At 48.4% G+C, this 12,883-nt stretch overlaps 1 protein-coding gene and 1 non-coding gene across 2 annotated transcripts in view; one reads left to right on the top strand and one right to left on the bottom strand.

Annotated features, from left to right (window-relative positions):
- Positions 1-718: 718 nt before the first annotated feature.
- Positions 719-790, bottom strand: TRNAE-UUC (transfer RNA glutamic acid (anticodon UUC)). Its single transcript has one exon. It is a non-coding gene; the product is annotated as a tRNA-Glu (tRNA).
- Positions 791-8,556: 7,766 nt separating this feature from the next.
- Positions 8,557-12,883, top strand: part of TMEM94 (transmembrane protein 94) — a 23,766-nt gene continuing 19,439 nt past the window's right edge. The window contains exon 1 of the mRNA XM_007454412.1: positions 8,557-8,650. Within this exon, the coding sequence (XP_007454474.1) occupies positions 8,557-8,650 (94 nt within the window). The remainder of the gene's footprint in view (positions 8,651-12,883) is intronic.

The raw sequence follows: 12,883 nt of genomic DNA, 5'->3' as shown, positions 1-12,883 counted from the left end.
AGGAATGTTTTTCTTCTGAAGGGACCAGCCAGCCAGAAATGTGTGGTTTGGTGACCAGGGGTTCGTGTAATAATAAGCTTTGCTTGTGGTTGCCGAGCCAGTAGTAAACAGGATCACATGGCGTGGCAAGTAGGTTAAGGACCAGATTTAGACTCAGCCTGATGCCTGCATCCAAAGGCCTAGAGTGATGGGGAATGAGGGCTGCCCAAGGGAAGGAGACCCTTTCAGGGCTCACAGCGGCCTTTGGGAAACTAGAGATAGTGTAATGATATGAACCCAGTTCTCTTAATTTCAGGATCATCCTGAAAAAGAGATTCCTGATAGCAGTCTTCCTTAGTAGGAAGGTGAAGAGAAAAATATTGGGAAACACCTGCAAAAAGATATATACTGGAGAGAGACTCAAAGGTGTATTGAAAAGAGCATAGGGACTTGCCTGGTGGTCCAGTGGGTAGGACTCCATGATCCCAATGCAGGGGGCCTGGGTTCAATCCCTGGTCAGGGAACTAGATCCTGCATGCATGCCTCAACTAAGAAGTTCGCATGCCCCAATCAAGACCAGGAGCAGCCTAAATAAATAAATATTTGAAAAAAATATATAAACATCCCTAAAGTTGACATGGAATGCAGTGGGTGAATATTCCTTGTAATGTAAGCCAGAACCAATTGCAAAATCAGATTTTTTTTTTTTTGCCACACCGCGTGGCTTTTGGGATCTTAGTTCCCCAACCAGGGATCGAACCTTGGCCTTGGCAGTGAAAGCGCCAAGTCCTAACCACTGGACTGCCAGGGAATTCCCAGAAGTTGCTGAGGTTTTTTTATTGTGGTAAAATATACGTAATACAAAACTTACCATTTTAACCAGTTATGTGGCATTAAGTACATTCACAGTGTTACACAGCCGTCACCACCATCCATCTCCAGAACTTTTTTATTTTCCCAAACTGAAACTATGTCCCCATTAAACACTTAATTTCCCATTCCCCCCTCCTCTAGTCCCCGGCAACCACCATTCTACTTTCTGTCTCTAGGAATTTGACTACTCTAGGACCCTCAAATAAGAGGAATCATACAATATTTGTCCTTTTGTGACTGGCTTATTTCACTTAGCGTAAGGTCTTCACAGTTCATCCATGTGGTAGCATGTGTCAGAATTGTCTTCCTTTTGAAGCCTTAATAATATTCCATTGTATGTATAGGCCACATTTTGTTTATCCATTCATCTGTTGATGGATACTTAGGTTGCTTCCACCTTTGCTATTGTGAATAGTGCTGCTGTGAACATGAGAGTACAGATATCTGTTTGGGTCCCTGTTGTCACTTCTTGCGGGTATATATCCCCAGGAGTGAGAGGTTGCTGATTCTTTAAAGATACATTTGGTGTATTCATATGGTTTGAAAATCAAAAGGCGCAAAAGTATATACAGTGAAAATTCTTCCTCCCACTCCTATCCTCAGCCACTCAGTTCCAGTTTATTAATATCTTCTTTTGTAGGTTATGCTCTTGGTATTGATTCTAAGAAATCCAACCCAAAGTTACAAAGATTTTCTCCCATTATTTCTTCTAGAAATCTTATAGTTTCACTTTTCCATTTAGGTCTATGATCCATTTTTAGTTAAATGTATGTGGTACAAGCTATATTTACAAGTTTTTTTTTGTTTGTTTTTGCATCTGAATATTCAATTGTTCCAGCACAATTTGTTGAAGAGACTTTTTTCACCAAATTGCCTTTATACCTTTTTTCGAAAATCAATTGACCACATATGTCTGGGTCTATTTCTAGGCTCTATTACCAGGCCGATACCACACTGCATCGATTACTGTAGCTTTATAAAACCTTGATGTCCAGTGGTGAAAATATTCCAGCTTTGTTCCCCTGGGGTAGTCTAATTTGAATGTCTCTTATTGTGGGTAGAGTTGAGCATCTTTTCATAGGTAGATGCTACTGGATTTCTTGATTTCATAGTCTCTCGGAGTTAGAAGAGACCATAAAAAGCCATCTCTTTCTTATTTGCTACCTGATGTATTTATTAGCTCCATAATTCCCCACCTCTGCTTGGATCCCTCTAATGATGGGAAGCTCATTGCCTCTCAGGGTGGCCTCTTCCATTTTTTTAATACAGTTCTAATATGTATAAAAGATATTGCTTGGGAGTTCCCTGGTGGCCTAGTGGTTAGGATTCCAGGCTTTCACTGTCATGGCACAGGTTCAATCCCTGATGGGGACTGACATCCCAAAAGCCATGCAGCCAAAAAAAAAAAAAAAAAAAAAAATGATATTGCTCATATTAAGTCCCAGTCGGCCTCCATATAGCTTCCTCCCCCTAATCTAGTCCCTGTTTTTGGAGCCTCCCAGAGTAAGCCTGGCCCTTCTTTCCCCTGGCAGCCATCATGCCCTTCTGTCTCTGCTCTAACCTGATGTGTTTTAGGTGTCCTGGCCAAGCATCTTCTGTCCCTTCCATTAATTCTCATGTGATAGTTTCTCCAACCTGGTTGCTGTTTTCTGGAAGCCTTCCATTTTAGTCAGTGTCCTTAAAGTGTGTGATGCACAAATGAACAAAATATTTCAGGTGTGCTCTGAAATGTACAGGAATGAGACTTACCCCTGTCTTTTGGGGGACTTGGCATATCTGTTAATGCAGCCTAAATGTGAGTGAACTCTGGGCGGCCATGCCGTTTATTTTGAAAATGCATTTAATTAAGCCATTTATAGTAGTTTACTACAGTAGTTTTTGAACCTAAGTGTAGGAGTTAATATCGAGTCTCTTACAGTTAAATTGAATCTATTAGATTTGGCCCATCATTTCTGCCTGTTGAGACCTTCCTGGAGCTTGACTTTGATCTCCTTTCCAGGTTTGTGCTATCCAAGAATTTGATTAGCATACCATCTGTTTCCTCACCCAAATTATTGATAAAGATATTGACTAGGATGCCACCAAGGATAGAACCCCGAGACTTGTGATGAAAAACCTCCCTCCCGGGGCTTCCCTGGTGGCGCAGTGGTTGAGAGTCCGCCTGCCAATGCAGGGGACACAGGTTCATGCCCCGGTCCGGGAAGATCCCACATGCCGCAGAGCGGCTGGGCCTGTGAGCCATGGCCGCTGGGCCTGCGCGTCCAGAGCCTGTGCTCCGCGATGGGAGAGGCCACGGCAGTGAGAGGCCCACGTACTGCAAAAAAAAAAAAAAACCTCCCTCCCACTGAATATCCATGCATCCATCAGCACAATTTCAGCTGAGTAGAGTCCACCAAATTGTGTTTTTGGTGTGTTGGGCGTGCCTAGAGTGCCAGCAGAGCTAATGAAGATTGTGTTGAAAGAGGTAAGGACAGCCAACTCCTCAGCTCGCCCTCAACCTGAACATTGGGCACCCGTTCTTTTTTCTTTGTTTTCTTTTTTAAAAAAATATTTATTTTTTTGGCTGCACCGGGTCTTAGTTGCAGCAGGTGGGCTCCTTAGTTGTGGCTTGCAAACTCTTAGTTACAGCCTGCAAGCTCTTAGTTGCAGCATGCATGTGGGATCTAGTTCCCTGATCAGGGATCCAACCCAGGCCCCCTGCATTGGGAGGGTGGAGTCTTAACCACTGCGCCACCAGGGAAGTCCCCACACTAGTTCTTTTTGATGTTGGTTCTGAGCTTGGCAGCAGGAAGCATCGACCCCTTCGTTCTCATTGCCGCCTTTGTCTAGATACCCGTCATGGCAAACCAGGGTTATTGTAATTTTCTTCTAACTGTTCTGCCTGTAATTTCTTTCCCTTTTCCCTCTGATCCATTCTCTACCCTTTTAAAATCCTGGGACCTACTCAGAAACCTTAAGTGACTCCTCAGGGTGTCTTTTTTTCAAGGGCTCCTGATTCCCTGTCCTACGTGGTCATTTATTTCTTCATTTATTTCTTCAGTCTGACCTACTCAGGCCTTCTGCTCTAACCAAATAGGTCAGATCACTATCTTTCAAAAAGGCTCCCGGGGGGAGGGATAAATTGGGAGATTGGGTTGACACATACACACTACTATATATAAAATAGATAACTAATAAGGACCAACTCTATAGCACAGGGAACACTACTAAATACTCGAATGGCCTGTATGGGAAAAGAAGCTAAAAAAGAGTGGATATATGTATATGTATAACAGATTCAGTTTGCTGTACACCTGAAACTAGCACAACATTGTAAATTATACCCCAATTAAAAAAAAAAAAGGCTCCTGCATTTCTTCCCTGGTGCCTTGGTTGGGACTTGTGGCTCTTGCTTGGGCAGCCCTTCCTCTTCCTACTCCTAAGCACCTGTTTACAATTCTCATTTAGTATGTCAATGCCAACTTGAATTGTTATCTTTTTTCATAATAGCTCAAACCACTATATTATAAATCCTTCTAGGGAAGGGACCGCATCTTATACTTCTTTGAAAACAGGACCATTCCTTATACTTACTAAGTATCTGCTATTGTAACACACTACAGGTGCTGGATAAATGTTTGCTTCATTATCCCTTCTCTTTTATATCTGCCAAATCTTGCATGTGCTAGGCATTTTAGAGGTTAGTTGAACTCGGATTCCCCTGTACTTTTGGAAAATCAGCTCTATGGAGGCAACTCTATTTCCATACAATGATATGCACCTATTTAAGTATATAGTTCAAAGAATTTTGACAAATGTATATACCCCTGTAGTCACCACCCACAGTCAAGATATTAAACAAAAGATCCCTGTGCCCTTTGCAGTCATTCCCTCCCCCTGCCCCCAGGCAACCCCTGATCTGCTTGCTGCCACTATTGATTAGTTTTGCCTGTTCTGAATTTTATATTAATTGAATCATACACTAGGCACTCTTTTGTGTGTGGCTTTTTTTTTTTTTTTGGCTGTGTTGGGTCTTTGTTGCTGCACATGGGCTTTCTCTAGTTGTGGTGAGCAGGGGCTACTCTTTGTTGCAGTGTGCGGGCTTCTCATTGTGGTGGCTTCTCTTGTTGCGGAGCATGGGGTCTAGGTGCACGGGCTTCAGCAGTTGTGGCATGCAGGCTCAGTAGTTGTGGCTTGCGGGCTCTAGAACACAGGCTCAGTAGTTGTGGCACACGTGCGTTGTTGCTCCGTGGCATGTGGGATCTTCCCAGACCAGGGCTTGAACCCACATCCCCTGCATTGGAAGGTGGATTCTCAACCACTGTGCCACGAGGGAAGCCCTATGTGTGGCTTCTTTCACTCATTAAATGTTTTTGAGATTCAGTCATATTGTTGTGTATATCAGTACTTTATTCTGTTTTGTTGCTGGGTAGAATTCCATTGTATGGATTTACCATAGTGTGTTCATCCATTCACCTGAGTGGACATTTGGATTTTTTCCAGTTTGGGGCTATTTTGAATAAAATTGCTATGAACATTTGTATGTAATTCTCTTTGAGGACATATATTTCCATTACTGGGTCATATAATAAGTGTATATAGTTGACCCTTGAACTGCATGAGTCCACTTATATATGGATTTCTTTCACTAAATACGTACCAGAATGCTACACGATCCATGGTTGGTTGAATCTACAAATGCAGAACTGTAGATTTGGAGGGCTGACTGTAAAGTTACATGTGGATTTTCCACTGTGCTTGGGGGGTGGGAGGGTGGTGTCAGGGGTCGGTGTTTCTAACCCCCGCCTTGTTAAAAAGTCACCTGTACTTTATCCGAAACAGCCAAAATGGTTTCCTAAATGGTTATACCATGTTATATTCCCACCAGCAATTTATCAGTTCATATCCTCACCAACACTAGGTACTGTCGGTCGTTTTCATTTTAGTCATTCTGATGGGTGCCTATTAATATTAATACTGATAAATAGAAATGTATGAATATGAATATTATTTAATTTAAATATTAAAACATTAATGTTAACATTAAGTCTTCCATTCCATGAACATGGTATAGCTCTCTCTTTGTTTAGGTCTTTAATTTCTCTCAGCAGTGTATAGGACTTATGTGTATTTTCATTAAAGTCATCTCTAAGTATTTCTTTCTTTTGGTACAATAAGTGATATTTACACATTTTTATTTTCCTATATTTCATTATAGCATATAGAAATTTAATTTATATTTGCATTTTATATTTTGACCTTGTATCATGCAACCTTGCACACTTATTTGTTCTAATATCTTATTTGTAGATTTCTTTAGGATTTTCTACATGTATGATCGAGTCTTCTGCAAATAAAGACAGTTTTACTTATTTCTCTACAATCTTTTTTTTTTTTTTTTTTTTTTTGGCCATGCCCGCAGCTTGCAGGATCTTAGTTCCCGACCAGGGATTGAACCCAGGCCCTGGCAGTGAAAGCACCAAGTCCTAACCACTGCCCTGCCAGGGAATTCCCTCTTTACAATCTTTATGCCTTTTATTTCTTTTTTTTCTCCTTACTTTTGAGTTCTCATTCTTGACTTTGGTGACTCTTTCTTCATATTTCTTGTTTGCTGATGATAGTAGATGATAGTAATGGCGACTATTAAGACCTACCATGTACCAAATACTGTATTAGGCCCTCTGCATATAGTATTTTACATAATTCCTGTTGCATAGCTGTGAAATAGGTATCATCACTTCCATTCAATGAACAAGGACACCGAGGCTCAGAGAGACAAGTGATTTGCCAAGGTCATTTGGCACTAGATACGTGATGGAGCCAGGATTTGAACCCATGAGTGTTTGGCTTTGAAGCCTGTGCTTTTTTTCACAATGGGCGGGGAGTGGACCTGGCCCTTTAAGGATACAGCTGCTGGTTTCAGATCAGACAGCTAAGGACAACTCTCTCCCAGAACCCCATGTATGGAGTGATGGGAAAACAGAGACTCTTAGAAAAATGTCATGCTCCTGGCTGCCCTTTTGGAACTGCTGTGGTTCCATCCGGCCGCAGAGTTATTTCACTCCTGTAGTGTTGGCAGAAGGAGTTAAGCATGATCCCCATCTGGCTCCTGGTGCCTTTCCCTGTGTGGTGACTGCCTCATCCAGCCCCTGCTGGCATGGGATGTCATGGGGACCTTGAGCTGTACTTGTAAACAGGGCCAGGGTGCCTGAGTCAGAGCGGCCTTAGGCAGAAGTGCATTTGGCCTCTCAGGATCCCATTTCAGTCGGCTGCCAAAAACCAAATGTCACTGCACTGCAGTGCTGCTCCCAGCGCCACTGTCTGTCTCTGACCCTCTGGGGCTAGCTCAGCTTTGAGGGGCCTGGCTGGAAAAGCAGAGGTAGGGACAGACCTGGCAGTGCAGGGCTGTGACGTCTTGCGAGGAATTGGACGGGATCGTGGGTCGGATTTAGTGCCTTCAGAGCCTGGGTCTCCTGCCTGGGGTCCTCTGGACACAGCTTTTTTCTTTTTTTAATTGTTTCTAGACAGCTCTTTTATGGATCAGTTCTCCTGGGCTTCTGACCAGCTCCTCTTAACATAGGTTTTGCTGCAGGCCCCCAAAAGAACTGCCCCAGTAAGCAGGTTAGTTCTTTCTCCTCAAGTAGTCAGCTGGCACCGAACCAGATTACTCAGTGGCACTCTTTACCCAAACACTGATCTGAAATCATTTAAGGTGTGTTGGCTGCCAGGATGGATGGGTGAGAGTCGGGGTTATGTGGGGAGGGAGTGGTGGGTGGGGAGGTTAGGCTAATCTTCATTTTCTAGATTGTTGTCGCCTTGGATCCCCCATCCTCGTGGACACCCGTCCAGGTCCCTGTTGAACATTCCTTGTTGGCCAACCGCTCGAGAGGCCTGCTGACTGTGGACATGTACGCGTTGGCATGTGTGGCGTGTGTTTCCCAGCTGTGCTCCTGGTGGTGGTGAAGTGAGCACGTCTCTACTTTGATCATCTCTGCTGCTCTTCCCACCATTTGCCTGATTATTCAAGTTGTATCTAGATTCCAATTTACCTTCACTTTTTTTTTTTTTTAATTTGGCCGCGCCGTGCCCAGCCTGTGGGATTTTAGTTCCCCGACTAGGGATTGAACCCGTGCCCCCTGCAGTGGAAGCACGGAGTCTTAACCACTGGACCGCCAGGGAAGTCCCTCATCACCTCTTTAGGTGTTTCTACCTGAGGTACCTCTTTAAAAGTGAAGGTATGGGACTTCCCTGGCGGTCCAGTGGTTAAGACTCCGCGCTTCCACTGCAGGGGACATGGGGTCGATCCCTGGTTGGGGAACTAAGATCCCACATGTGGCCAAAATAAATAAATAAATAAAGAGCTGATGAGCCATGGCTTTTCCTGCTTGCTGGAAGTCAGCAAGTCAAAGAGTACACAGGGAATAAAACATACGTGCCTCTGAAAATTAGGGTTAAAAGAGGGAAAGCTTGCAGCTCTCCAGCATCCCTGCTGTAGCCCTCTCCCTCCTGGCCACAGAGAGTGGAATTTGTAAAGCTGACTGCTGCCAGGACAGGCCGGGGCCCTGGAGGTCACCAGCACCATCTTCTCCATGTCCTGCTCGACTGTTTAGATGATAACTGTTTTGTTTCACAGTAGCTGCCCCTTCCAGCAACCCGGCCTTACGGGACCTCTTTCTTTTTTTTCCCCAGATGCTGTGACTGTGACAGAGTCACTGGGGTTCGTACATGTTGGGGAGGAGCCTTCCTTTTTGGGGTGACCACCTTCCTCTGGGCATGCCTGCAGTACCCTGGGCCCATGGACCTGAAGGAGAAGCATGTGGTAGGCCACGATCGGTTCCCTAACTGGGATTGTCTGTGTGTTTCTGTTGGACTCTCCCTACCTGTGTTTGCCTGGGAGGTCCTCATGTGGAGGCTTTACACCAAAAGTGAGGGAGGGGGCACAGCTCTGTGGCTTGGGGTACGTGATCTGATCCCTGGACGGTACTATTGCTTGGGTGGAACACACAGGCTCAGGGAGCTTGGACTCAAGGACAAAGGGTGGACCAGTTAACACAGCCGCATGGGAGCCGGTTTCTGATTGGGGTTGGCTCTGAGCCAGTCTTCCACTCATTGCCCAGGGGTGTGTAATTTCACTTGTTTGCCCTTTGCTGGACTCTGCCCCAACCTGCTGAGCTGGGTTGAGTACTCAGTTGGGCACCCTCTCTGTGGTTAGAGAAGAGCTCCCCAGTCAGACTCCAGACACACTGCTGAATCAGCTGGGGGTAAGCAGCCCCGGGGGCCAGGCATCCTCCCCCAGCCTGACTCAGGCACCCCAGCCTCCAGGCATACCATCTTTATGTGGAGTTAGATTTGTCATCCAACAGAGCATCCCTCTCCTGGGACGAGGATTGCCCTAGGGGATGTCCTTCCTCTAGGTCCTTGCCTGGCCTTTTTTTTTTTTTTTGGCTGCGCTGCACAGCATGTGGGATCGTAGTTCCCCAACGAGGGATCGAACCCGTGCCCCTTGCAGTGGAAGTGCGAAGTCTGAACTGCTGGACCGCCAGGGAAGTCCCCACCTTGCCTGGCCTTCTGTCACACCTTCCTAACAGGTCCCTCTGTCTCTGACCCCTTGCCTCCACTCGGCGGGCAGGGAAGGCTATCCAAAACGCAGAGCTGACCTTTTGTTGCCCCTGCTTAAAAGGCATCACGCCACCTGCCGAAACCTTTAGCGTGGGGTCCAGAGGCCTCCATAATCCGACTCCTGCCCATTGGCCCAGCATCCCTCACCTCCCCTGCCTCGGCCTTTACCACTGGTAATTCTGAACACTTCAGAGTTTGGGCACACACTCCACGTTTAGGCCGTTACCCCAAAATCCCCCCCTACCCTTTTTCCTGCCAAACTCCTACTTTTCTTTCTTCAAGACCCAGTTTAGGGACTTCCCTGGTGCTCCAGTGGCTAAGCCTCCATGCTCTCCATGAAGGGGACCCGGGTTCGATCCCTGGTCAGGGAACTAGATCCCACATGCCGCAACTAAGACCCGGCGCAGCCAAATTAAAAAAAAAACAAAGACCCAGTTTAGGCATGACCTTCTCCAGACACGTCCTCCTCATCCCTCCAGGGTCCCTCCTTTCAGCATCCACAGCACCTCCACCATCATACTTGCTACACTGTGTTGGCACCATCTGTCTGTCCCACTTTATCTCAGTGTCCCTGGCTCCTAGCACAGAGCCTGGCATGTAGCAAGGGCTTAGTAAATATTTATTGACTTGAACTTATGGATAGTGATCTTCCTGCCAAAGAGATCTGTGGAGGTCTGGGGAGGACTGGGGAAGGAGCTGAGGGTCCACACAGACCTGTGCCTGGCTGACTGCTGAGGTGTTCAGCCTCCTGTTCACAGATGCCTCTGGCTGCTCTGCAGGTGTCCATCCTAGCAGTGATTGGAGCACAGGGAAAGCTACACTTGCCCGTTCCCTAGCCTGGGTGCAGGGCTGCTGCGTAGTTGCAAGAGCTGTGCACTACTCAGTTCCAGGGAGCACCCCCCCCCCAACAAAGGCTATGATGTTGTGCAATGTGGTGCCCTGCCTAGGGTGGGGCTGAATGTCCCGAAAACAAAGGACAGTGTTGTCCTCCGGTTCCAGCCTGTGGCTGAAACACCCATTCCTAGTGAATCGGGGAAACAAAGTTCTGTGGTCCAGCAGCTGACTTCTCTCTCAAGCCCGAGGAAGAACACTTGTGAACCCAGGCTGGATATCTCTCAGGGGCATTTGTCGGGGAGGGTTTTTCTTCGTCCTCTTCTTTTTCTTTCTGGATAGATGCTTTCCTGACCTAGAAAGCACCATTACCACCATCGTCAGCCATATTTATGGAATGCTTCCTTCGGGTGGTAGAACCCTAGGCCCTGGGGGATGGCCTCTGGCTTGGAGAGGCTTACTGTCTAGTTGAGGAATTAATAGGACAAGAAGCTAAGTAACAGATCTGACGGTGTTTCTACCTGAGGTGCCTTGCGAGTTGTGTAAATATGGGCTTCTAAAGTGCATCCCTGGGGCCTCCAACAGTGGAAGCCTTCTTGGATGCGTAGGAGTGGGCAAGCTGGCGTGCTGGGAGTTGATGGTAAGGTGGCCTTTCGTCACCTGGCTACAGCCCAGGATCAGTTTGCGCCTTGCCCCTCTTCTCTTTGTGACCTACCTATCCTCAGTGTCCCCTGCAGACCCTCCTCTCCCGTCTCCCGTCCTCCAGCCCATGGTGGATGTGCCGTGGCAGTGATGGTCTGGGTTTCTCCTCAGATGCAGAGCTTCCCTTTTCACTTGCTGAAGTGGGTAGTGAAAGAGGGGGGCCAGACTCCAGAGGGCTGTGTTGGGGGGCGCTGTGGAATACCTGGGTTAGACCCTATGAGCTGTTCTTCTAGGGCCTGTTGCACAGGAGGGACAGTATTTGCTTGGTTGTGGTTCCCCCAGAGCAGTGCCTTGGTAGAAAGCTAAAGGGGAGTGTGACCTGGGAGCAAGGGACAGGAGTCTCCTTGGCAGTTTGCTGAGGCTGCAGCCCCACTACACAGGTGGCAGCCGTCCTCAGAGTGACTGTCTCGGAAGCCGACCCCTCCTTCCCTGGCCTCACAGAGACTTCCTGCCCTTAACCTCTGGACTGCCTGGGCCCCTCCTTTCCTGTTCCCATTCAGCTCAGGGTTTGGCGGTGTGTGTGTGTGTGTGTGTGTGTGTGTGTGTGTGTGTGTGTGCGCTCGCGCGCGCGCACCCACAGTAAACTGTGCTGGAGAAGGGGGAGGGGAGAGGCCGGCTGGAACTCGGCAGAGGCTCTCTCTTCCCTTCCCTGCTGATGAGATGGTGTCCTCTAGGAAACAGGGCCCTGGAGAAATGGTCTCAGGCTCCAGCCCATGCTCCAGTTATTGGACCTGTTAGGCCATTTCCTCTCCCTCGAGGTTTTCCAGCCCCATCCTCAGGGTGGCCTGGATGGAGCCAGAGAAGTTTCCTGCCCCAACATCACCCAGGGGGTCTGTTCTGACAGCTTCCCGTATGTCAAACCCGAGGTCGCAGAGTGATGCCCGGGCTCTGCTTGAAGCCCCGGGAGGAGATGGGAGCCCAGGTCATCAGCCTCCTCTTTCTTCCTGGGATGAGGCCCTGCGTCCGCAGGCAGTGTCCTGGTCCCAGCAGCACCTGGGCAGCTGTGTCTGGATGCGGCTGGGCGGTATCGGCTCCTGGCTGAGCTCTGCACTCGCCTTGATTAGCGGCTCTTGGAGCCCCCCCGCCACCTGGTGGGAAGATGTTGGGTCCTAGGTGTTGGAAGAGCCCTTCCTTTCAGCTGGCTCTTCCCTCTTCCACTGGCTTCCTCTGTTCGCTCACTTCCCAGCCCCCTGCTCTGCCCTCCGAGAAGTCACTGCTCCAGTTTTCTCAATTGCTGGTCCTTCCCCCTCCACGTAGGATGTGCTGCTATTAATAAGCAGCCCCCCTGCCTCCCGCAGCTCTGACTGTGGAGAGAGCTGTTGTTGGCATGACTCCATGCTGGAGTCTCTAAGGGATCTGGGGGGCTCCCTGAAGTGGGGCTCCTCACGTTGCCCAGGAAAGGGAGTCGGGGGGGGGGGAGAGGCCAAGTGCTCCTTGATGCCTGCGGGTGCCCTCGGGGCCCTCGGGGCTCCGGGCCGACAGCAGCCACTTCCTGCACAGCTTCTCCAACGGTGGGGGTGGGTGGTGGGCGCATCCGAACCCCTGGGCGGCGCGTCGCCCTCTGCTTACCCTCCAGCGCCTCCTCTGATGAATGGGCCCAGCCCTTGGACAGCTGGCAGAGCCCCTACCAACTTTCTCCTCTCAACCCCTTCCCTCCTCCCTCCCTCTGCGCAGCCTCTCCCTCCTTCCGTCCTTCCCTCCTTCCGTCCTTCCCTCCTGCACCGGCAGCCGGTCTCCTCCTCCCTCCCTAAATCTGCAGCGTGACTGGAAATAGGCTAAATTAATCAGCACATTGAAGCTCCACTCTGCTGCCGCTGCCGCCCCGCTCCTCGCTCACACGCGCTCCAGCTCTCTTCTCTCTTCTCTTTCTTCCCTCCTTCCCTCTCTGTCTTCCCCTGTC

The sequence above is a fragment of the Lipotes vexillifer genome, unplaced genomic scaffold, assembly GCF_000442215.2.
Source record: "Lipotes vexillifer unplaced genomic scaffold, Lipotes_vexillifer_v1.1 scaffold518, whole genome shotgun sequence".
In the NCBI taxonomy this organism is placed as follows: domain Eukaryota; kingdom Metazoa; phylum Chordata; class Mammalia; order Artiodactyla; family Lipotidae; genus Lipotes; species Lipotes vexillifer.
This window is presented reverse-complemented; position numbering and strand designations above follow the sequence as displayed.